Here is a 26,039-nt window from a genome sequence, read left to right as displayed (position 1 = left end):
TGGGTGTGCAATGCAATGGCTGTTATTTCCCTTCCATCTTAAGTCTCACAAGAGATTATTTCTGGTAGCCCACTTGTCTGAAAAGATAATAGAAAGTGAATATGAGGGAATATACTTTTGCTTATGCAAGTTGACATTCCACAGGGCTATTATATTCTCCATAGAATGCATTATCCACAAATTTTCCCAGAAGTTGCCGAAAGGCACACTTGTTTTGTGGGATGAACAAAAATATTCCCGGTGAGTTGAAGGCCTTTGGAGGCATCTTTAGCTCTAGAAAGATAAAATTGTTCAGGACAAGATTCTAGGAAAGGAAAGTTGCTGCAAGCCTGTTCTGCTCTAGATTTTTAACATGACTTATTAAGGATATTTGTGGTAGCCACATTGTCCAGTAGAATTCACGGAGAGTAGAGACCAGATAGTAGTTTGGGGAGAAAAAAATAAAAAAATAAAAAAATAATTTTTTTTTGGAGTGGTGGTTCTTTAAAGTACGATCTCTTGACCAACAGCATTCCCTTTAATTGGAAACTTGGTAGTAAAGGCAAGTTTGAGGTCTTGCTCCAAACTCACTGAATTAGAAACTCTGGGGATGTGGACGAGCAATCTGTGTTTAACAGGAGCAGTAAGTAATTTTGAAGTACAAGAATATTTTCAAACCACTGGCTTAGAGAGCCTCTCAGGAGCTAAGATAGAGTATGACCATCAGAATTCAGATCCAGTCCAGGTGTGGGCACTGTTTTATGGTAAGGACAGATCTCCCTAGATAGGGTGTAGCTGGAGGAGAAAATAACCAGGGGAGCTTTTGGAAAGAGATTAAGGAGACCAACTTAAGTAAAGGTGATAAGAAGTCCAACTGCAGTAAACTGTGGAAAAAGACTACACTTCTATATTGACAATTCTCCAAACTCTCCCGGCATAATGTGGAATCCAGATCACAGCAGGAGCTACTTTTCTCAGAGGTTTAAGACACTCATTCATAACCTGAAGAAGGTCTGGGTTGCATGGTGGAGCAAATTACGGTAGTGGTAGGGCTATACCAAATATATATTTGAGTATTAGAGTATTGGCACCAAGAGTAAGTTAGTCTATAGAAAAATTAGATTTTAGGTTTAATGCAAATGAGCTCTCTGACAATACAGTTTACTGAAATAAGTACAGTGGACAGGTTTTCAGCAAAGGCTACCAGGAGATATAGGTTTGGTAGTGCTTAATGCATGTCTTCTCTGGTGTGCTCAGTTCATAAGATAATTACTTTACATGGTGAAAGATTGCCTTTAATAAGTCATATCCTCTAGATATCATGTATTGGTAAAATTTCCTGTTGAGTTTCATTACCATCTTGCTATATAATTCACAGGTAATATAAAAAAGTCAGCAGAGCATTTCACAAAGCCAGTCAGCAAGTCTGGGAACATGTGCAGTAAATTCTCTACAGTATTAGAGTCTTAGGAAAAAGTAAACATGGCAGAATGCGCCAGAGATAATCATAGAAAAGAGTGGAAGGAAAAGAAAGCATGTCCTGGAATCCTTTGGGTGGTGGAGCTGCCTTCAAGTAACCATAGTATTTGTATCCTCAAAGGCTCTAAAATGTTAGGTGTCCTTATGAAAATAGTGCCAGTACTGATATGTGGGGAGTTAGAACCAAACAAAAGCAACAGGAGAAGAGTTCCAAGGGAATAGACTACAAATACGTCTTCCCTGAATCTTTAACAAAAGCCTCTGGCTTCACCTTCACATTCTGATCTGGACTGCATCAGAAGAGTAAGCCTGAATGCCAAGTTTTCTAGGGAACATAGAGGCTCCCTAGGCGGCTCTAGCCTTAAACTCAGTGCAAGCCACCACACTCCCGGGGGGCTATGAAATATATTTCAGATAGTTGAGAGTGAGCAGAGACTTGCAATGTTCTTGCAATCTTCTGAGGATGCTTATATACTGCGATGCCTTCTCTTTTCTGCTCTCCTGGAATCATGTGAGTTTGGCTATGAAAAGACTCTGGAAAAGGCATTCCTTAGCCCTCAAGAGAAGTTTTTTTTGGTGCAAATTGGTTATGGAAAGTTTGCTTAAAAGCATGGAGAATAAGATTTAAAGACCAGGAAAGGAAATTTCCCCAAGTAACATATCTGTAGAGTCTGATTTGGAATTTTAGTTAGCAGGCATCTTGAAAAGAAATTATAGTTTGGCGTTAGGCTGAGTAGTTGGAAAGGGGAACACAGTGGGGAATTGCCTGGAAGAGAAGAAGCAAGTGATACATTAACCAGATGAAAGACATGCAAGGCATTGTGAAGAAAGTTTATGGCATTTACTATAATATTCCTGAAATTACTAACAAGCAATAATTTCTCATGAAGCATGGAAGAGGGAATTTGTGTGTCTAGTGAGATGGACAGACACTATAAAGATGAACAGCATGAAACTAGGCAGAAGGAATCAGCAGAACCTTCGATATCCTTGAGCTTTTTCCCCCTTAGTATTCTGACATCAGGCAGAGGCAGCCCAATTGTAGCTATGCTCTGGTGCATACAGGCTTACAGCCTTTGGTTTCAGGGCACGGAAAACCTTCTTCACTCCCAGGCCTTCCCCTAATTGTGATGTTAGAACTTTTATCTTACTGAAGATATCGGCTTTAATGTCACAATAAGCATCAGATTTGTGATTGGGTCAGAGGACAAGTTCAAACTGAGGTATGAGTGAGAAGGGCCACAAAAGTTTATCAATATCACAGAATACTTTGTATAAGGAAAGATGTGAGATCACAGATCTGCAAGTTGGATGGAATAGTGCTGGAAGTGAGGGAATGGATAACAGCACATGGCTCTATAAAGCACTGGTGTGTGCAAAGCTTGGGGTTCCTAAAAAAGAAAAGACTAGAGGAAACAAGAGGCACTGCGAATTTAATGTTCACTTACATCAGTTAAAGGAGGAGTGAATCTAATCAAGTAATATAGGGTCATCTATGCTCAGTCCAGTTTCTTCAAGGGAAAAACCTAAAATGCAAAAGGAACCTCAAAAAAATCATCAAATTAAGCCTCCTGGCTCTGAGTAAGTGAATTTGTAAGAAGACCGAACACTGTAGGAAATGTGGCATAAACTAAAGAGTTGGGGTGATGCTGTGAGCGGGGCTCCTCTACTTTTGTATTCTGAGTTCAGGTCCATTATCTATGTTGAGCCATCAGTTGAGCAGAGATCACATTTGCTAATAAATTAAATTTATGTCATAAAAGCCATAGCTGAGTGCATCCAATTTGGCTGAGAGCAATCAGGAAAGCTGTTTTCCAAATTATCGTCGTATAGCCCTAGAAGGCATACAGAAAAAAATTATAAAGAACAATGTGTTCACAGTTTATCAACAAGCTTTCCCTACAATGGAGCAAATTAGATTGAATGTAAACTAGTTACTCATATAAACATATACACTAAGACAGGATTCTAGCTGGTTAAGAAAACTGCAGTGAGGATTCTGCATTGGATATGAGATTGTTTCCTATTAAAATGAAGGTGATGATAATAAACAACATTTATTAAGCACCTTCTGCTGACCACACACTGTAGTGGATACTTTTCTTTAAACTCACCAGCTTGTAAAGTGTTATTCCCATTGTGCTTCTTAGAAAACTGTAAGGTGCTGGAGGAAAATTGACTCATTCAAAACAACACTGCCAATAGGAGGTAAACACAAAGATTTGTTCCCAGTTTTGTGGGTTCCAATGCCTACATTTGTTTTAACCACTGAACTTTGCTGCTCTAAATCCCCAAGATTTTATACCTCTGAAATAGCTTGCCTCTTCAAAGAATACATGAAGGCAATCATGAGATCTGGCATACATTCTTCCCTGAATATTAGGTGGAGGAGGTCTGGAAAGTGCAAACCGTATCAGTAATGGTCACACATTTGACCATATCCAAACTTTCCCCTTAATGTGTTTCTCTTTGGGAAGGATAAGCCCCTCGCTGAAATTGATTGGAGCCTTGTATCTTTGCTGCTTCTGCCCTCCTAGGCATAAGCTCACAGAGCACTGTGTGCAAGACCCTTCATATACACCTCTGTTACAGGGGTTTATCCCTCTCTTTCCTGGAAGTCATATCATTTGTTGACTCTGAGCTGTGATCAGATTAACACTGTCACCACACTCCTCTTCTTCAGTTAGTTCCTAAATCTCTGAAAACAAAAAACAGTGGTTGATCCTGTTCACCAACATCTTTGGGCTTTCTGGTGTGGTTTAGCCTTTTAAATCCATGTACTTTCCCAAATAGGAACATATGTGCAGTTAAAAAATGGAGAGGCCCCTTTAAATGTATGTTCTCAGTTACTATATACACAGAGTAGCTGGTCTGTTAAGAAACAGGGGAGTTTAACTCTCCTCCCACCTAATGTGTACACACCCAAAGGGAGAAAGAGATATGGCAAAGAGCTGATTCTCCTTTGATAACTATATTCTACCTCCCCAGATTTCCTGACTTTTTTGTGCTGATCGTCACAGTATCTCCAGCTTTAAAAATAAGGCTAGTTATATATGAGACAAACATTAAATATTTGTGGTTGACACACGGATATAAATTTCCAGGCAGTGAAGTTCTCATACTCATCTTGAAAACTTTTAGCTAAAATGATTTCTCAACTTTTATCATGCTCCTCTGTTTATTCCCAAGCCCATGGTCCCACACACTCTGCATAATTCCTTTTAGCTTAAGTAACACTTGCTGTGGATTGAGTCCCCTTAGAGGCTGGGGTACTGGAAAGGTTGGATAAATTAGAGAATAGTATTCATTTTTTTTTTTTCCATAAAAAGACATTAGTCATCACTGTCCAGGTAAAGTCAAAGTACTCTTATAAAATCACTTCTTGCCATTGCGGAATGGTAACATTGAGAAGGATTGGACTATGCCCTTTCTTAGAAATCACCAGGTACTGCAGATAGAATGCGAATAAAGGATTGACCAAGATGGCTGAAAAAGCTTGGAACTTTCCGTTTCAGAAATAGAGTGAAGTCCAAAAGGGTTACCTTCAACACTTCAGGGAAAGGATAGCTGAAGCATCTTATGAGATTTCAGATGAAGATTGAGAAGATATATGTGAAAATATATCTATAGCTTAGTAAAAAGAGTGGAAACGACTGGAGTAATATTAAGTTCAAAAATAATTACTAAGTACATGGCCCCAGGTTAGAATCTATTCCAACTTAAAGGACAAGAAAAAAAATGTCCAAGATTACCCAGTGAACTATGTTTATAGTTTATGTCACTAAACTGATAGTCACACCTAATCTCTTCTTATACTCCATAAAAGAGAACGTGTGTGTATGTATGTGTATTTCTTTGTGTGTATGTATATATTCAGGTATATTCCTATAGCCTTAGTTAGGAGACAATTCTAGTTTATCTGAAGGCTTATTTGACCCATTTCTCACATTCACTTATTTTATTTAATCAGCATTATGTATCAGGTATTATTCAAAGCTCTTTAGAAATCTTTAGAAATATTAACCCATATAATTCTCTTCTCTATAGGGAATAGATATGATTATTATTGCTATTTTATGGATGATGAATCTTTCTAAACATGATATAGCTAGTAAGTGTTACTCTTCTCTCATTTCTATCTCTGTTCTATCTTGTTCCTCCAGGTAATGTGATGCCATGTGGAGGTTTCTGACCACAGAGAACGTCCAGCACTCTTGGCCACAACATGGAATCTCCTAATCACACTGATGTTGACCCTTCTGTCTTCTTCCTCCTGGGCATCCCAGGTCTGGAACAATTTCATCTGTGGCTCTCACTTCCTGTATGTGGCTTAGGCACAGCCACAATTGTGGGCAACATAACTATCCTGGTTGTTGTTGCCACTGAACCAGTCTTGCACAAGCCTGTGTACCTTTTTCTGTGCATGCTCTCAACCATCGACTTGGCTGCCTCTGTCTCCACAGTTCCCAAGCTACTGGCCATCCTCTGGTGTGGAGCTGGACATATATCTGCCTCTGCCTGCCTGGCACAGATGTTCTTCATTCATGCCTTCTGCATGATGGAGTCCACTGTGCTGCTGGCCATGGCCTTTGATCGCTATGTGGCTATCTGTCACCCACTCCACTATGCCACAATCCTCACTGACACCATGATTGCCCGCATAGGGGTGGCAGTTGTAATGCGAGGCTCCCTGCTCATGCTCCCATGTCCCTTCCTTATTGGGCGTTTGAACTTCTGCCAAAGCCATGTGATCCTACACACATACTGTGAGCACATGGCTGTGGTGAAGCTGGCCTGTGGAGACACCAGGCCTAACCGTGTGTATGGGCTGACAGCTGCACTGTTGGTCATTGGGGTTGACTTGTTTTGCATTGGTCTCTCCTATGCCCTCATTGCACAAGCTGTCCTTCGCCTCTCATCCTGTGAAGCTCGGTCCAAGGCCCTAGGAACCTGTGGTTCCCATGTCTGTGTCATCCTCATCTCTTATACACCAGCCCTCTTCTCATTTTTTACACACCGCTTTGGCCATCACGTTCCAGTCCATATTCACATTCTTTTGGCCAATGTTTATCTGCTTTTCCCACCTGCTCTTAACCCTGTGGTATATGGAGTTAAGACCAAAGAGATCCATAAAAGAGTTGTCAGAGTGTTTCAAAGTGGGCAGGGAACTGGCATCAAGGCATCTGAGTGACCCTGGAGTGTAGAAGGGACTTAATCCAAAATAAAAGAAACTTTTCAAGATAAAGAATCCTCAGTATGTAAGACCAGAAAGAGCTTTTAAGAGGGGGATAATGTCTTCTGCAGAACCTTCTAGACCATTTCCAAGAATGATAAATCACAGAGAAAGGCATTCTTTCTTTCCTTTCAGAGAAGTGTAAACATGGGAAGATTCCTGCCACCTGGGTAATGTGCAGATATTGAAAACAACCCATTGTGTTCTGGAGGGTTTCTACCCTGCTGCAGTTTAGAAGAGTCCCTGCATAGCCATAAGAGTCTCTTCTCATTTCCTGGCACCCTTTCAATATTCCAGGCATGGATTTCTAATTTTATACCTTAGGATATAGCAGCTATCTTGTCAGCTGCAAGAATCAGAATATAGGACAATATAGCCACAGTTAAAGAAGTTAATGACGCAAAAGATTTATTATGCTTTTCCATAAACCCTATATTTCTCCATTAGAGCTTCAAACCGAGACCAGAAAAAAGATCCACCAATATCCACAATTTTACTTAGTGGCAGAACAAGGGCTTGAAAACTAGAATCCTTTAGTAGAAAACAATAGGACTTCTATGAATGAGGGGTTAGGAATAACAAGAGAGGTTAGGAATAACTCTTCATTTCTAGACATTTTCTATTTATCTCACAGGTACACTCCTGTCTCCAGCCTCTCGGGAACTAACCTAAGTCTGAATGACCTTGGATATCATCCCTCACAGGCAGGTTCCAAATATTCTTGTACATACATGCAATGGGAGGACCTTACGGAAGTCACTGACTTATCTCCTGAATCTATAAGAAACAGTCACTTATCCAAACCACTCAGAATGGGAATTCTTAACTATTAAATTATTCATTATTTATTAATTCATCTAGGTATTTATAATGAAAAGAAGATCAAGCTTGATTCTAGTTAACTCTGTGTGGTGATGGAAAGTTCCTAACTTATCCATGAAACTAAGATTGAAAACCAGTTACTGTACATACTGAGCTCTCTGTCCACTCCCTACCAAATAGCTTCAGACAATTTATCAAACACATTCTCTTAACAAATTAGCACTTTCAATTTTGAGTTCGCCAATGGTACATACCTTTTGCTTGTCATCCGCTCATATGCCATCCTACCCTGCTAGGTGGAGGGAACACAAAACTCCCTTATGGAAGTTCACAGATGCTCCTGTCCCGGGAAAGTATCAGTCCTGAGGTAGAAAGCTAATGTCCAGCTCTTCAAAACTCTCAGTCTCTGTCAGGTATATAAGTGTTTTATTGGGATACTGCAAATATGTTGGGATAAACAATGTGCAAATAGTGAAACTCAGTGAAGTAGGCTGAACACTGTCCATTATTCAAAGAAAAAAAAAATCACTTTTTATAAGGAGATTACCAGTATATGGGCTGTCACTGGTTTTAAATTTTTATTCTAATCCTCAAATTGAGATATTCTTAATAGATTTTTAAGAATCATATACCATTCTAATACTACAGTTTATCAACAAAATTACCTTTGTCTTCTCCAAATTGGCCGCTTTTCTAGCACAAAGACCTACAACCCCAACTGTGTAATAATCTTACACTGTATCATGGGTTTCTGTACTTTGTAGAACATTTCTAAAGTATATTGTAAGCAATATACTTATAAGCACTGCTTGTTCATAACTTCTCTCTTTAACTTGAATCTCAATGCTAGATGTCTATGTGTTCACCTTTTATGATTTGCAATAAGTTTATATCATGATCAACCCCTTATACACCTGCTACTCATGTTTGTAATATTACATTAATTTTAATTTCATAAAAAATGAAATGACAAAGAGTGAACTATCTCCAATTATAATCCTCATATAAACTTCTGATGTGTAAAGCCCTGATTTTGTCCTTTCTTGCTATATTTATATGTTACCAATTTCTTTTTCTTTTCAAGAAAGCCTCTTATTCCCTTGGGAGCCCAGACCATCAGTCACTTCTTGCATTTCTGCTGTTTATAACCCATTTGAATTTACTGGCACCTTTGCCCTATAGAAAAATTTCTCATAACCTTAGTGATTATTTTAAATGAAAGTTGATGAAAAATATTTTTGGAACTAATTATTGCTGCATTCTTATGTCCTATTCTTCCCTTGTATTACAATCTAACTTCAACCAGAAGTTGATGTTACCAGGGAAATACCTGTCATCAAAGTCAGCAGTAACCATTTTTAACTGAACTACCTTAAATTGTGTTATGTTATGACCTACTTCTCCAAAATCTATCCACTGTAATTTCTATGATCCCACACAATCCCAGTTTTTCTTTCATGTCTCTAATGTTTTTCATCCTCTTCTCCTTATTTTATTTTTAATGAACCTGACTTTTAAATGTTGCTGCTTCTCAGAGATCCATCTTTGGCTAACTTCTCACTCATTCCAATCTAAGTCCATAGCAATGGGGACTATGAAAGGAAGAGCTGAAAACCCAGAACAATGTCAAGGCAGAGGGCTTCCTGCAGGAGACAGTAACTAGATATCTATGCAGAAAACACTGTGCTTTTCATTGCATTAGGAAACTTCTTTTGCCTTTTTTTTCCTTTAAGTTATGACCCATGGTGTGCTGGTGTGCTTAGCTAATTCCTTCCCACTGTCATTATCTCTTGCTTCTGATGATATCATCTTGAACTCAACTTGACTAAAAGCAGACTTCAAATTATATTAGTATTTGGAATCTGTTCCTTGTAAGATTAAGCAGTGGGTAATTGCTTTTATATAACACTACTCAGTATCATTTTTTCCGCTGCTTTTTCTTGGTTTGGTACTATTGGGTATTTGACTTGAAGGGCAGTACATAGCCCAGTGGGTAGGGTCAAGTAACAGAGCTCACCCTACTGACTTGTGATTTGATACAGGAATAAATCCATGGCTTAAGTTGGTGACCTGTGTGTCTGCTCTTATATTGGAAATATTGAGAAACAGGCGTATTTGTCGTTGGTGTTGCTTAGCTGGTAGAATATAAATCTAGAGATGTCAGTGGCCATTTAGCAATCATTTAAGAAGAATCTGTCTGTGGCCGAATACAGAAGAAAGCAGAAACAAATAATGTAAAAATATAGATAGCTAATATTATTTGGATGCCTAGAGCCAACAGTGATTAAATACATTTCTACTGCTGCATATTTTATTTAATAGAACACATAAATTTATCTTCTTGCTTAAAATATTTTGAGTTGGACTTTAACATTAGATTGGTGTAAAAGCAATTGTAGTTTTGGCATTTAAAAGTAATGACAAAAGCCGCAATTACTTTTGCACCAACCTTAACATATCCCTGGAGAAAAGGAACTCTTGAGCCCATCACTCAATCAAGGTCTCAGCCGTAGTAGCAGAAACAGACCCACACTCTCTCTCCCATTCTTTGAGGGATAGCAGACAAGAATTGTATTGATACAAGTCTATTAATTTCCAGATGTCTTGCAGAACTCACAACCACCTTCAGATTCCATTTTATATATCCAACAATAGGCCCTAAACAAGAGTAAATGAATGCAAAAAAGACTGGCTAATAGAAAGTCTCCACACTGAAGCACTGAGGAAAAAAGTAATGAAAGAAACAGAACGTGAAGCATGAAATACATGTAGGATGCAGACAAGAATATTTGCATACATGTAGTTGGCTTTTTGGAAGGAGTAGAGGGCAAAATTAGTCAAAAATACATATTTTAAGAGATGATGACAAAGGAAATTGTAAAACTAATAAAATACATTAATTCAGAGATGCAAGAAGTTTAGCAAATGTTAGTAGATTAAAGATGAATAAAATCCACATTAGATACACTAGAGTTGAATTAGACATGCATTATTGAACTGCTGGAAGTCAAAGGCAAATAGAAGAATGTTTAAAGCAGTCAGGAAATGTGCGTAAGATCTTCAAATGAATTAACTTTACACTAACAGCTGATTTAGCAACACAAATGATTAAAGATATTTCATTGTTTTTTAAATTCTGAGTGGTGAAAAATATAACTTTCAACTATAAAGCTGTAGCTAGGAAACACATTTTAATTACGAAGGTGAAATAAAGACAAATGGACCATCAAAAGTTTGATACACTTTAGAAAAAAAAAGGTAATTGCTTTAGAAAGAAGAAAAATAATTCCCTTTTCCTTTTAAACAATATTTATTGGAAATTTAAAATGTACACATTTTCAAATAATTCAGTCATCAGAAAAGGAATAATAGAAATTGTAAAAATCGTTAAGCTAAACAAGCTCGTATATTCTGCTTATCAAAGCACATGGGATACTGCTAAAATGTATAATTCACAGTATATTCTAGCAAAAAAGAAAGCATGAAAAATGAGCATGTGCCCATTTGAGGAGGTCAGGGAAAGAAAGTGATTGTTTCCAGAGAAAAGAGGAGAAAGAAAATAAGTTTAAATTCATATATAGGTTTTTTGTATATATGAAAGTGTTTACTTTTCTCTTATTTCTCTCCTTTTCTCTCTCGAACCCATTTCAAATAGGTTATAACTTCCTCACTCTATGTAAACCACTCTTACTATGATCATCAATATTCTCCTTAATCCAATGATCATTTTTTAGTCTTCATTTAATTTTGCCCATCGGTGCTTTTGACACAGTTGATTACTCTCTCCTCTATGAAATTCTTTTTGTACCTGCCTTTCAGTACGGTTGGATATTCCTTCTCAGTGTTTTATGCGGATTACTATTACCTCCTACCTTTCTCGGTAGTAGACAGATTCGAGGGTTCAGTACTCAAATTTTAAACTGCTCCTTTATATATATTCACTTATTTGGTTTTAAAAAGCCACACGCCTTTAAATGCCATCTTTATGTTGATGACTCACAAATGTATGTCTTCACGAAAGACCTCTTTCCAGTTCCCTAAATCTTGCATGTCTAATAGGCATATTAAATAAAACATTAAAAATTGAGCTTCTGTCTATTCCATACTATTGCTCATATCAGTAAATTTGTATTCCTCTAATTGCCTATCTGAAGAAAAACTTAGTGTCATTTTTAATTCTTCTCATTTTTCTCACACATCACATGCCATCCACCAGCAAATCCTACTGTCTCTACTTTCAAAATATATTCAGACTCTGACTCTTCTCACCACTTACACTGCTATCATGTACATCCAAACCATCAACATTTCTCATCTGAATTACTGCAATAGTCTTCTAGATGTGTCTGCTTCTTTTCTTGCTTTCCTACAAACCTAAACCTTTTTAACAACACAGCATTCAGAGTTATCTTTTCAAAACCAAAGTCAAGAAATAATTATTGCTTGAACCCGGGCGTTGCAGTGAGCTGAGATTGCACCATTGCACTCCAGCCAAGGTAACAAGAGTGAAACTCCACTTAAAAAAAAAAAAATTTACTCCCTTGCTTGAAAATTTTACAATTCATGCCCTTTTACTCATGTTACTCACTAGAATGGCCAGTTATACCAGAGGTGCACCCTTGGCCACTCTTCTATGTCACTGGATTGTGCTACTCTCCAGACTTCGGGACAGAGATTTTGTCTTACTTTGTTTTTAGTGTCTATGACAGAACCTGGCACATAAAAATATTCAATAAATACTTTTTTCAGTCAAAAAAATAAATGAAATTAATAAAAGAGCAAACAAATAGTGGAGAATTATCAAGGCTAAAAGTTATATTTTTGAAAAGACAAATATATTCGTGAGCTTAATCAAATATTTTGATTAAAATAATGAAAGAAGCCACAAATAGACAATATACAGTTTTAAAATAACAGATAGTGCTCATAAAACATAATGAATAAATTTGTGCTATGGGAAATAATTTAGACTAACTAGTTTTATAGAAAAATATAAATAATCCAAAATTAGAAAAAACAGAAGATGCAAATAAATCGATAAACATTAAATAAATGAAATAACTACTTAAAAATACCCACTTTTTGCCCTGTCAGCATTGTGATCTACTAAAGGCTAGGGCCTTGTTGCTCAACCACTACCAACTCAGTCCTAGATCATTCTCAAAATATTCTATCTAACCTTCAAGGAATGTTTAATCTATTGTTTTCACACAACTTCAGGAAATGGGAAAAATGGAGAAAGCTTTCCCTAGGTTATTCTCAAAATATTCTATCTAATCTTCAAGGAATGCTTTATCTATTGTTTTCACACAACTTCAGGAAATGGAAAAATAGAGAAAACTTTTCAACTGATTATATGAAACTGGAATTATGTTATAGCCAAAACAGATAAAGTCAGTACAAAAAGCATGACAGAAATATAACACAATGTCCCTTGAGAACATATGTCAACAATATCTTTTTTTTTTTTTTTTTTTTTTTTTTTTTAGGGTGAATTAAACTCACTTTATTTCCCCATGGAGGAAATTAAAACCCATGATTTGAAACCTTTGGAAAACACAGGAAATGCAACATTTGGAAGTATAATACAGAAACAAGAGATTATCATGTAATGCTTCCAAATGAAGTATCACATTGGATTTGCTGATTTTTAAGACAGATTTCCCTCTTCTGCACAGCTCTGATGGCCAAGATAGAAGTTCATTTGCTATGTTTCCAGTGACTATTCTCTCTGATGGATACAGGATTTATGGGGTCTAAAGAGAACATACAATTCTAAAGTGTTCATGTTTGACAGAGAACTCTACAATGATCAGAAGGATTGATTGAGCCTGTTTTAGCACAAAAAATTAGGACTACATTAATGATAAGGCTGACTATAGACAGTTTGGAACGAGAGAGTTACTCTACCCAGTGTCACTGACGTGTTGGAATGCCAGATGAAACTGAAACAGAAAAATTGTCTTGGAGTCTAAAAGACGTCCCCGGTGTGTGATGTTCCCCTTCCTGAGTCCGAGTGATCTCATTGTTCAGTTCCCACCTATGAGTGAGAACATGCGGTGTTTGGTTTTCTGTTCTTGTGATAGTTTGCTAAGAATGATGGTTTCCAGCTGCATCCATGTCCCTACAAAGGACACAAACTCATCCTTTTTGATGGCTGCATAGTATTCCATGGTGTATATGTGCCACATTTTCTTAATCCAATCTGTCACTGATGGACATTGGGGTTGATTCCAAGTCTTTGCTATTGTGAATAGTGCCGCAATAAACATACGTGTGCATGTGTCTTTATAGCAGCATAATTTATAATCCTTTGGGTATATACCCAGTAATGGGATGGCTGGGTCATATGGTACATCTAGTTCTAGATCCTTGAGGAATCGCCATACTGTTTTCCATAATGGTTGAACTAGTTTACAATCCCACCAACAGTGTAAAAGTGTTCCTATTTCTCCACATCCTCTCCAGCACCTGTTGTTTCCTGACTTTTGAATGATCGCCATTCTAACTGGTGTGAGATGGTATCTCATTGTGGTTTTGATTTGCATTTCTCTGATGGCCAGTGATGATGAGCATTTTTTCATGTGTCTGTTGGCTGTATGAATGTCTTCTTTTGAGAAATGTCTGTTCATATCCTTTGCCCACTTTTTGATGGGGTTGTTTGTTTTTTTCTTGTAAATTTGTTTGAGTTCTTTGTAGGTTCTGGATATTAGCCCTTTGTCAGATGAGTAGATTGCAAAAATTTTCTCCCATTGTGTAGGTTGCCTGTTCACTCTGATGGTAGTTTCTTTTGCTGTGCAGAAGCTCTTTAGTTTAATGAGATCCCATTTGTCAATTTTGGCTTTTGCTGCCGTTGCTTTTGGTGTTTTAGACATGAAGTCTTTGCCCATGCCTATGTCCTGAATGGTACTACCTAGGTTTTCCTCTAGGATTTTTATGGTATTAGGTCTAACATTTAAGTCTTTAATCCATCTTGAATTAATCTTCGTATAAGGAGTAAGGAAAGGATCCAGTTTCAGCTTTCTACTTACGGCTAGCCAATTTTCCCAGCACCATTTATTAAATAGGGAATCCTTTCCCCATTTCTTGTTTCTCTCAGGTTTGTCAAAGATCAGATGGCTGTAGATGTGTGGTATTATTTCTGAGGACTCTGTTCTGTTCCATTGGTCTATATCTCTGTTTTGGTACCAGTACCATGCTGTTTTGGTTACTGTAGCTTTGTAGTATAGTTTGAAGTCAGGTAGCGTGATGCCTCCAGCTTTGTTCTTTTGACTTAGGATTGTCTTGGAGATGCGGGCTCTTTTTTGGTTCCATATGAACTTTAAAGAAGTTTTTTCCAATTCCGTGAAGAAACTCGTTGGTAGCTTGATGGGGATGGCATTGAATCTATAAATAACCTTGGGCAGTATGGCCATTTTCACGATATTGATTCTTCCTATCCATGAGCATGGTATGTTCTTCCATTTGTTTGTGTCCTCTTTTATTTCACTGAGCAGTGGTTTGTAGTTCTCCTTGAAGAGGTCCTTTACATCCCTTGTAAGTTGGATTCCTAGGTATTTGATTCTCTTTGAAGCAATTGTGAATGGAAGTTCATTCCTGATTTGGCTCTCTGTTTGTCTGTTACTGGTGTATAAGAATGCTTGTGATTTTTGCACATTAATTTTGTATCCTGAGACTTTGCTGAAATTGCTTATCAGCTTAAGGAGATTTTGGGCTGAGACAATGGGGTTTTCTAAATATACAATCATGTCATCTGCAAAGAGGGACAATTTGACTTCTTCTTTTCCTAACTGAATACCCTTGATTTCTTTCTCTTGCCTAATTGCCCTAGCCAGAACTTCCAACACTATGTTGAATAGGAGTGGTGAGAGAGGGCATCCCTGTCTTGTGCCAGTTTTCAAAGGGAATTTTTCCAGTTTTTGCCCATTCAGTATGATATTGGCTGTGGGTTTGTCATAGATAGCTCTTATTATTTTGAGGTACGTTCCATCAATACCGAATTTATTGAGCGTTTTTAGCATGAAGGGCTGTTGAATTTTGTCAAAAGCCTTTTCTGCATCTATTGAGATAATCATGTGGTTCTTGTATTTGGTTCTGTTTATATGCTGGATTATGTTTATTGATTTGCGAATGTTGAACCAGCCTTGCATCCCAGGGATGAAGCCCACTTGATCATGGTGGATAAGCTTTTTGATGTGTTGCTGAACCCGGTTTGCCAGTATTTTATTGAGGATTTTTGCATCGATGTTCATCAGGGATATTGGTCTAAAATTCTCTTTTTTTGTTGTGTCTCTGCCAGGCTTTGGTATCAGAATGATGTTGGCCTCATAAAATGAGTTAGGGAGGATTCCCTCTTTTTCTATTGATTGGAATAGTTTCAGAAGGAATGGTACCAACTCCTCCTTGTACCTCTGGTAGAATTCAGCTGTGAATCCATCTGGTCCTGGACTTTTTTTGGTTGGTAGGCTATTAATTATTGCCTCCAATTCAGAGCCTACTATTGGTCTATTCAGGGATTCAACTTCTTCCTGGTTTAGTCTTGGAAGAGTGTAAGTGTCCAGGAAATTATCCATTTCTTCTAGATTTTCCAGTTTATTTGCGTAGAGGTGTTTACAGTATTCTCTGATGGTAGTTTGTATTTCTGTGGGGTCGGTGGTGATATCCCCTTTATCATTTTTAATTGCGTAGATTTGATTCTTCTCTCTTTTCTTCTTTATTAGTCTGGCTAGTGGTCTGTCAATTTTGTTGATCTTTTCAAAAAACCAACTCCTAGATTCATTGATTTTTTGGAGAGTTTTTTGTGTCTCTATCTCCTTCAGTTCTGCTCTGATCTTAGTTATTTCTTGCCTTCTGCTAGCTTTCGAATGTGTTTGCTCTTGCTTCTCTAGCTCTTTTAATTGTGATGTTAGAGTGTCAATTTTAGATCTTTCCAGCTTTCTCTTGTGGGCATTTAGTGCTATAAATTTCCCTCTACACACTGCTTTAAATGTGTCCCAGAGATTCTGGTATGTTGTATCTTTGTTCTCATTGGTTTCAAAGAACATCTTTATTTCTGCCTTCATTTCGTTATGTACCCAGTAGTCATTCAGGAGCAGGTTGTTCAGTTTCCATGTAGTTGAGCGGTTTTGATTGAGTTTCTTAGTCCTGAGTTCTAGTTTGATTGCACTGTGGTCTGAGAGACAGTTTGTTATAATTTCTGTTCTTGTACATTTGCTGAGGAGTGCTTTACTTCCAATTACGTGGTCAATTTTGGAGTAAGTACGATGTGGTGCTGAGAAGAATGTATATTCTGTTGATTTGGGGTGGAGAGTTCTGTAGATGTCTATTAGGTCTGCTTGCTGCAGAGATGAGTTCAATTCCTGGATATCCTTGTTAACTTTCTGTCTCGTTGATCTGTCTAATGTTGACAGTGGAGTGTTGAAGTCTCCCATTATTATTGTATGGGAGTCTAAGTCTCTTTGTAAGTCTCTAAGGACTTGCTTTATGAATCTGGGTGCTCCTGTATTGGGTGCGTATATATTTAGGATAGTTAGCTCTTCCTGTTGAATTGATCCCTTTACCATTATGTAATGGCCTTCTTTGTCTCTTTTGATCTTTGATGGTTTAAAGTCTGTTTTATCAGAGACTAGTATAGCAACCCCCGCTTTTTTTTGTTCTCCATTTGCTTGGTAAATCTTCCTCCATCCCTTTATTTTGAGCCTATGTATGTCTCTGCGTGTGAGATGGGTCTCCTGAATACAGCAGACTGATGGGTCTTGACTCTTTATCCAGTTTGCCAGTCTGTGTCTTTTAATTGGAGCATTTAGTCCATTTACATTTAAGGTTAAGATTGTTATGTGTGAACTTGATCCTGCCATTATGATATTAACTGGTTATTTTGGTCATTAGTTGATGCAGTTTCTTCCTAGCCTCGATGGTCTTTACATTTTGGCATGTTTTTGCAATGGCTGGTACCGGTTGTTCCTTTCCATGTTGAGTGCTTCCTTCAGGATCTCTTGTAAGGCAGGCCTAGTGGTGACAAAATCTCTAAGCATTTGCTTATCTGTAAAGGATTTTATTTCTCCTTCACTTATGAAACTTAGTTTGGCTGGATATGAAATTCTGGGTTTAAAATTCTTTTCTTTAAGAATGTTGAATATTGGCCCCCACTCTCTTCTGGCTTGGAGAGTTTCTGCCGAGAGATCTGCTGTTAGTCTGATGGGCTTCCCTTTGTGGGTAACCCGACCTTTCTCTCTGGCTGCTCTTAAGATTTTTTCCTTCATTTCAACTTTGGTGAATCTGGCAATTATGTGTCTTGGAGTTGCTCTTCTCGAGGAGTATCTTTGTGGCGTTCTCTGTATTTCCTGGATTTGAATGTTGGCCTGCCCTACTAGGTTGGGGAAGTTCTCCTGGATGATATCCTGAAGAGTGTTTTCCAACTTGGTTCCATTTTCCCCCTCACTTTCAGGCACCCCAATCAGACTTAGATTTGGTCTTTTTACATAATCCCATACTTCTTGCAGGCTTTGTTCATTTCTTTTTCTTCTTTTTTCTTTTGGTTTCTCTTCTCGCTTCATTTCATTCATTTGATCCTCAATCGCTGATACTCTTTCTTCCAGTTGATCGAGTCGGTTACTGAAGCTTGTGCATTTGTCACGTATTTCTCGTGTCATGGTTTTCATCTCTTTCATTTCGTTTAGGACCTTCTCTGCATTAATTACTCTAGCCATCAATTCTTCCACTTTTTTTTCAAGATTTTTAGTTTCTTTGCGCTGGGTACGTAATTCTTCCTTTAGCTCTGAGAAATTTGATGGACAGAAGCCTTCTTCTCTCATCTCGTCAAAGTCATTCTCCGTCCAGCTTTGATCCGTTGCTGGCGATGAGCTGCGCTCCTTTGCCGGGGGAGATGCGCTCTTATTTTTTGAATTTCCAGCTTTTCTGCCCTGCTTTTTCCCCATCTTTGTGGTTTTATCTGCCTCTGGTCTTTGATGATGGTGATGTACTGATGGGGTTTTGGTGTAGGTGTCCTTCCTGTTTGATAGTTTTCCTTCTAACAGTCAGGACCCTCAGCTGTAGGTCTGTTGGAGATTGCTTGAGGTCCACTCCAGACCCTGTTTGCCTGGGTATCGGCAGCAGAGGCTGCAGAAGATAGAATATTTCTGAACAGCGAGTGTACCTGTCTGATTCTTGCTTTGGAAGCTTCCTCTCAGGCGTGTACTCCACCCTGTGAGGTGTGGGGTATCAGACTGCCCCTAGTGGGGGATGTCTCCCAGTTAGGCTGCTCAGGGGTCAGGGACCCACTTGAGCAGGGAGTCTGTCCCTTCTCAGATCTCAACCTCCGTGTTGGGAGATCCACTGCTCTCTTCAAAGCTGTCAGAGAGAGTCGTTTGCGTCTGCAGAGTTTTCTGCTGCTTTTGTTGTTGTATAGTTGTGCCCTGTCCCCAGAGGTGGAGTCTACAGAGACAGGCAGGTTTCCTTGAGCTGCTGTGAGCTCCACCCAGTTCGAGCTTCCCAGAGGCTATGTTTACCTACTTAAGCCTCGGCAATGGCGGGCGCCCCTCCCCCAGCCTCGCTGCTGCCTTGCCGGTAGATCACAGACTGCTGTGCTAGCAATGAGGGAGGCTCCGTGGGTGTGGGACCCTCCCGGCCAGGCGTGGGATATGATCTCCTGGTGTGCCTGTTTGCTTAAAGCGCAGTATTGGGGTGGGAGTTACCCGATTTTCCAGGTGTTGTGTGTCTCAGTTCCCCTGGCTAGGAAAAGGGATTCCCTTCCCCCTTGCGCTTCCCAGGTGAGGCAATGCCTCGCCCTGCTTCAGCTCTCGCTGGTCGGGCTGCAGCAGCTGACCAGCACCGATCGTCCGGCACTCCCCAGTGAGATGAACCCAGTACCTCAGTTGAAAATGCAGAAATCACCGGTCTTCTGTGTCGCTCGCGCTGGGAGTTGGAGACTGGAGCTGTTCCAACAATATCTTAAATACAATATTAGAAATTTGAATCTAGAAATAAATCTACCTCCACAAAATACATCTGGACAAATTGAGTTTATCTCTGCGATAAAGTGTCGTGTTGTTCAAAGTTTACAGATACATTTTTCATCACATTTGCAGATAAAAAATAACATGTTTCTTGGTATATGCAGAAATATAATTTGATAGACTTCACAATCAGTAATGAGAATAAATAACTTATTGCATATTCCAAAGTAGCTAGAAGAGATGATCTGGAATGTTTTCAATACAAAGAAATAATAAATGTTTGAGGTAATGGATACCCTAATTACCTTGATTTGGTCATTTTACATGGTGAGCGTGTATCAAAATATCACAAGTACCCCACAAACATGTACAATTATTTAATGTCAATAAAATGAAAGAAATTGGAGAACAAAAAAGTCTTCAATTACAAAAACTCAACTACTAAGAACTGAAAGAAATTGTCTTATTAAAAAGTATTTTAAAACTCTCCAAAAAACCTAAGCAAGCATCACACTTATCATCCTACCTCACCTCCAGATAAGGTAGTAAACCCAAAGGATAGTACAATAAGGTCCAGATAAGGTAGTAAACCCAAAGGATAGTACAATAAAGTCCCAGTCTAAGCCATGACACAAACTTATGAGATAAACACATGTTTTGTGTGGCTTTTTTTTTTTTTTGGCTTATTTTTTTGTTCAACCCACTAATTTTGGAGTGGTATTTCATTCTTCATTATTGTGAAGATGGGTAACTAATGCAAAAATTAACTCATGGTGGTTGCTGCTATAATAAAACCTAAAATGTATGGTTTCAGTGATAGATGCAGGCTGAAAAAAATGGCAAGAAAATTGCTGTAGGAGGTTCTAAAAATGGTGACCCTCTTTGTAAAAACTGTTATCTGCAGTGAGTTTGAAGATATAAAACGTATTCAATAAAGTTTTGGATTTGATGACTATGCAACCTTTTTTAAGATAAAGTAGATAAAGGTAAGTAGATAAAGGTGGTTTCTAAAAGACTCTCTAAGCTGTACAACAGAACTTCTAGGAATATTAAAGTTGTCTGCAACTCTACTGCAGTTGGATGTGCCTAAAATGGGAGAGAATGGATCTACAGAGGAAGATGTGTTTAAAAAACGACTGTGGGCATGGCTTATAATAATACAAAGGGTCCTATAGCTATTTATTTAGAGAAAGTGGAATACACAAGCATTCTAAAAACTGCTGTACACTGTGTCTGACTTGTTACTAGTATACAGGGAGCTGAAACATTAATTAGATCCCCTTTTACGATGAAAGTATGAAGGAGCCTGGTATAAAATCCTGAAACAGGTCTGACTCACAATGGGATCTATGATCTATGTGAACCATAATCTGTGGATATACCTAGTGATCATTTTTCTATTTCTAAATGCATAATTAGAATGAGCATATGCAGTAATTGGCAGAATCCACATTTTGATTCCCTGGTCTTTGGAGTTAAAGTTTTTTTTATAAAAGAAGAACAAATGGAAGCATCTGGAATTCCCCCTCTCCCTTACTAGCCAATATATTAAGTGAAATACAATATCATGCTGTGGAGGTAAAGGCAGAAGTTAATAACTTCCTTAAATATCAAATGTATATACATGTGATTGTCCCATCTTAACTCCATTTACTTCACTTCACCAGTCTGGCCCTTACAAAGATCATATTGATCTTAGAGGATGAGAGTAAATTGCAGTTGCTATTCCAGATGTATTATCTTTACCATATCATATTAATATGGTCTCAGGCACTTAGGATGCAGACTTGATCTGGTGAATTTAATTTTCATATATATCAAAAAGGAGATTGAGGAACAGTTTGCATTCACTGGCATGGAAAACAGTACACATTTATAGCCATTTATTAGCACTGTATAGGCTCTCTCCTCTGTTATAATAATACAAAGAGATCTGAACTGATTGGGTATCCTATAGCAAATCGCCCTTATTAATAGGTACTATATTAATCAAATGGTAAAAATATTGTAGGCTTTACTCAGACACCTGCACTCCAGAGGCTGAATGATAAATCCTATATAGATTCAAAATTCTACCACAGTAGTAAAGTTTTTAGTAGTGCAATATTTTGAGATATGCTAGAGACAACCTACAATAATCAATGCAAGAAGAAAATAAATCTAAAAAGAGAAGATACTTTAAAAAAATAAAATTGAATGCATAATAAAACTTCTAAAATAATTTCGTTGGTGAGCTCTATCAAAGACTTAAGATAAATCTTATCAAACTCTCTCTGAAAAATAGAGGACACTTCCCATCTCATTTTATGTGACCAACCTATTATGAATACATCATTCTTATAATTACATTGAAATAAAGTGAAATAATGTGTTATAAATACACAAGTAAATATCCTCAATAAAATATTTAAAAATTAGATATAACAATATGTAAAGATGAAAATGCCTAATGACCATGTAGGCTTTATTCTAGGAATGTGAGACTGATTTCAAGTTTGAAAATTAATCAGTGTAAATTCACCACATTAACTGAATGAGAATAATTTAATATGATAATTTCAATAAAGGTAGAAAATTGATAAAATTCAACACCTGTTGTTGATTAAATCCAACAAACACACACCTCCAAAAACATTGAAATGAAAAACATTCCAAAAACTGTAGTTTTTGGAGTTACAGTTACAAACTGTAGTTATAAAAAGAAGGGTTCTTCCACAACCTGATAAAAAGCATCTAATATATCCTACACCTAACATTATACCTCCTGGTAATATACTGAACCCTTTCTCTCTATAACCACAAACAGGCTAAGAGATTCACTTTCACCATTTTCTATTTTATGTTATACTGGAGTTTATAGCCAGTGTAATAGGCCACAAAAATAAAGGTATAAATATTTCAAAATAAAGTACAAACATTTTTTGCATATCACATAATGATATAGAAAATGCCTAGAAACTATTAGAAACAATAAATGAACTTAGCAAGGCAACAGTAAACAAAGTCTACATTTTAAAATCAATTGTGTTTCTATTCAAAAAGCAAATGATTGGAAAAATAAAAGAATATCCTTTATAATAGCACCAGGAAATACAAAATATAAGTTTTAAAAGTTTATGAAAATTGGAATTAAAAGATAAAAATAAAAAATATATACTTTATTTATCAACATGAGCTTTATCAAGTTCAAAACACTTTTATAAAAAATGATACCAGCCATTTAGTCTATTCCTAAAGAACTGAGCATCCTGGGAACTCAACCATGGAAGTGTCAATGTAGTCTTTTTTCCATTATTAATTGAAGAGAAATGGTGTCCTTTGCACATTTTTTTATAATTAGGAAATTAAAATAAGTTAGAACCGGGTATATACCCAAAGGATTATAAATCATGCTGCTATAAAGACACATGCACACGTATGTTTATTGCGGCACTATTCACAGTAGCAAAGACTTGGAATCAACCCAAATGTCCACCAGTGACAGACTGGATTAAGAAAATATGGCACATATACACCATGGAATACTATGCAGCCATAAAAAAGGATGAGTTTGTGTCCTTTGTAGGGACATGGATGCAGCTGGAAATCATCATTCTCAGCAAACTATCGCAAGAACAGAAAACCAAACACCGCATGTTCTCACTCATAGGTGGGAACTGAACAATGAGATCACTTGGACTCGGGAAGGGGAACATCACACACTGGGGCCTATCACGGGGAGGGGGGAGGGGGGAGGGATTGCACTGGGAGTTATACCTGATGTAAATGACGAGTTGATGGGTGCCGATGAGTTGATGGGTGCAGCACACCAACATGGCACAAGTATACATATGTAACAAACCTGCACGTTATGCACATGTACCCTAGAACTTAAAGTATAATAATAATAATAAAAAAAAAGAAGGCAACAAATCAGGGCTATAAGGTAGATGCCTAATGATTCCTCATCAAAACTCTAGCAAAATTGTCCTTGTTTTATGAGAGAAATAAGCAGAAACATTGTCATGGTAAAAAAGGACTCTCAGGTGAAGCTTTTCCAGAGAGTTCTTACCTACTGCCTAGTTAGAGCCAAAAACTGAGATAAAAGGTATTGCAGTAAAGGAAGAGTTTAATTACTACAAGGTAATCTAGCAAGTAGTACAGGGGATATTTTTCAAAGCTGCCTCTCCAAGAATTCAGGGACTAGGATTTTTAGAGGTTGATTTGGTGGGCAGGGAGTTACAGAATGGGTGCTGCTTATTGGTTGGGGATGAAATTGTAGGAGTATTAAAACTAGTCTTCATGCCCTGAGTCAGTTCCTGGGAAGTAGGGGAGTCACAAGATCAGTCAAGTCAGTTCCTTGGTTGGTGATATGGTTTGGCTGTGTCCCCACCCAAATGTCATCTTCAATTGTAGCTCCCAAAATCCCCATGTGTCATGGGAGGTAATTGAATCATGGGGTCTGGTTTTCCCCATGCTGTTCTTGTGATCGTGAATAAGTCTCATAAGATCTGATGGTTTTATAAATGGGAGTTCTCCAGCACATGCTCTCTTGCCTGCCACCATGTAAGATGTGACTTTGCTCCTCATTCACCTTCTATCATGATTGTGAGGCCTCCCCAGCCATGTTAAACTGTGAGTCAATTAAACCTCTTTCCTTTATAAATTACCCAGTCTCAGGTATGTCTTTATTAGCAGCATGAGAACAGACCAATATAGTTGAGGTTATGGGCCACTGGTCCACTTAGGGTCAGTTGGTCCATATGCAGCAAAATCTGAAAAATATCTCAAAGACCAGTCTTAGGCTTCACAACAGTGTTTGTGACTGCCAGCTACTATGGAAAAGCAAGCTAGTAAACAATGGCAGGTTAACGATGCCTATAGCTTAGCAGAAAAGTCCACTTCCACCTCTGCTGTTAGTCGTAGGTCCTCTTCAATTAGGGCACAAACAAGATGAATTTCTGCCTTGAAAATTGATGTGGATGCTCTGTGCTTCAGGATTCACCGCTGACATCATATCATCTCTTTTAAAATGAGTTATCCATTTGTAAAGTGTTAATTTATTTTGAAGCATTGTCCCCATAAACTTTTCATAAAGCATTAGTGATTTTAACCATTTTTATACTGAAGATTGACCATAAATTTTTTTTTTAGCATTGAATCATTTTCTTTTTTAAAATTTCAACTTTTATTTTAAATATGGGGAATACATACACAGGTTAGTCACAAGAGAATATTGTGTAATGCTGAAGTTTAGGGTATGGATCCCATCACCCAGGTTGTAAGCACAGTACTTGTTAGGTCACTTTTTTACTCCTCCTGCTATAGTAATCCACAGTTTCCATTGTTTCCATATTTATGTTGATGTGTGCTCAATGTTTAGCTCCCACTTGAAGTGAGAACACGTGTTATTAGATTTTATGTTTCTGTGTTAAATTCACTTAAGATTATGGCCTCTAGCTGCATCTATGTTAGTGCAAAAAACCATGATTTTATTATTTTTTATGGCTACATAGTATTCCATGGTATGTATGTAGTACCACATTTTCTTTAGCCAATCTGCCTTTAATGGGTACCTGGATTGATTACATGTCTTTGTTATTGTAAATAGCACAGTGATGAACATAGAAGTGCACGTGTTTTTTTGGGTAGAAGGATCTATTTTCCTTTGGGTATGTACCTAGTCATGAGATTGCTGGGTCAAAGGGTACCTCTGTTTCAAATTATTAGAGGAATTTCCAGACTGCTTTCCACAGTGGCTGAACTAATTCACATTCCCATTAACAGTGTATAAGCATTTCTTTTCTCCAAAACCTCACTGGCATTTGCTGTTTTTTGGCTTTTTAATAATAGTCATTCTAGCTTGTGTGAGATGGTGTCTCATTGTGGTTTTGATTTGCATTTCTCCAATGATTAGTTATGCTGAGCATTTTCTCATATGTTCGCTGGCTGCTTATGTATCTTTTTTTCAGAACTGTGTATTCATGTCCTTTGCCTATTTTCTAATGGGGTTATTTGGTTTTGCTTATTTATTTATTAATTTTTTTTTTAACAGATTCTGGAGACGAGATCTTTGTCAGAGGCATAGTTTGGGAATATTTTCTTCCATTCTGTAGCTTGTCTGTTTGCTCTGTTGATAGTTTCTTTCACTCTGCAGAAGCTCTTTAGTTTAATGAGGTCCCACTTGTCAATTTTTGTTTGTGTTGCAACTGATTTTGGGGACTTAGCCAAAAATTCTTTCCACAGTACGGACATTTTAATGATGTTGATTATTCCTATCAATGATCATGGAATGTTTTTCCATTTATTTGTATCATCTCTGATTTCTTTTAGGAATTTTTTTTTAGTTCCTTTTGTAGAGATCTTTCACCTCCTTGGTTAAAAGTATTCCTAGATACTTCATTTTGTTTGTGGCAATTGCAAGATTGTTTTCTTGATTTTATGCTCAGCCTGAATGTCGTTGGTGTATAGAAGTGGTACAGACTTTTGTACATTGACTTTTGTATTCTGAAACTTTAGTAACGCCATTTATCACTTCCAGGAGCCTTTCGGTAGAGTCTTTAGGATTTCCTAGGTATAGAATTATGTCAACA

At 37.6% G+C, this 26,039-nt stretch overlaps 1 protein-coding gene across 1 annotated transcript; it reads left to right on the top strand.

The window, feature by feature from the left end:
- The first annotated feature begins 5,683 nt into the window (after positions 1-5,683).
- On the top strand, positions 5,684-6,649 carry LOC102133577 (olfactory receptor 52P1). Its single transcript, XM_005578895.3, has one exon. It carries the CDS (start codon positions 5,684-5,686, stop codon positions 6,647-6,649), a length of 966 nt encoding a protein of 321 aa, XP_005578952.2.
- The last annotated feature ends 19,390 nt before the right edge of the window (positions 6,650-26,039 follow it).

This window comes from Macaca fascicularis, chromosome 14 (assembly GCF_037993035.2).
Source record: "Macaca fascicularis isolate 582-1 chromosome 14, T2T-MFA8v1.1".
Lineage (NCBI taxonomy): Eukaryota > Metazoa > Chordata > Mammalia > Primates > Cercopithecidae > Macaca > Macaca fascicularis.
Note: the sequence above shows the minus strand (reverse complement) of the source record. Positions and strands in the feature narration are given on the sequence as shown.

Bases quoted from the DNA above. Each gene is read 5' to 3' on its own strand.
- LOC102133577 (XM_005578895.3), top strand. From the start codon at position 5,684: ATGGAATCTCCTAATCACACTGATGTTGACCCTTCTGTCTTCTTCCTC.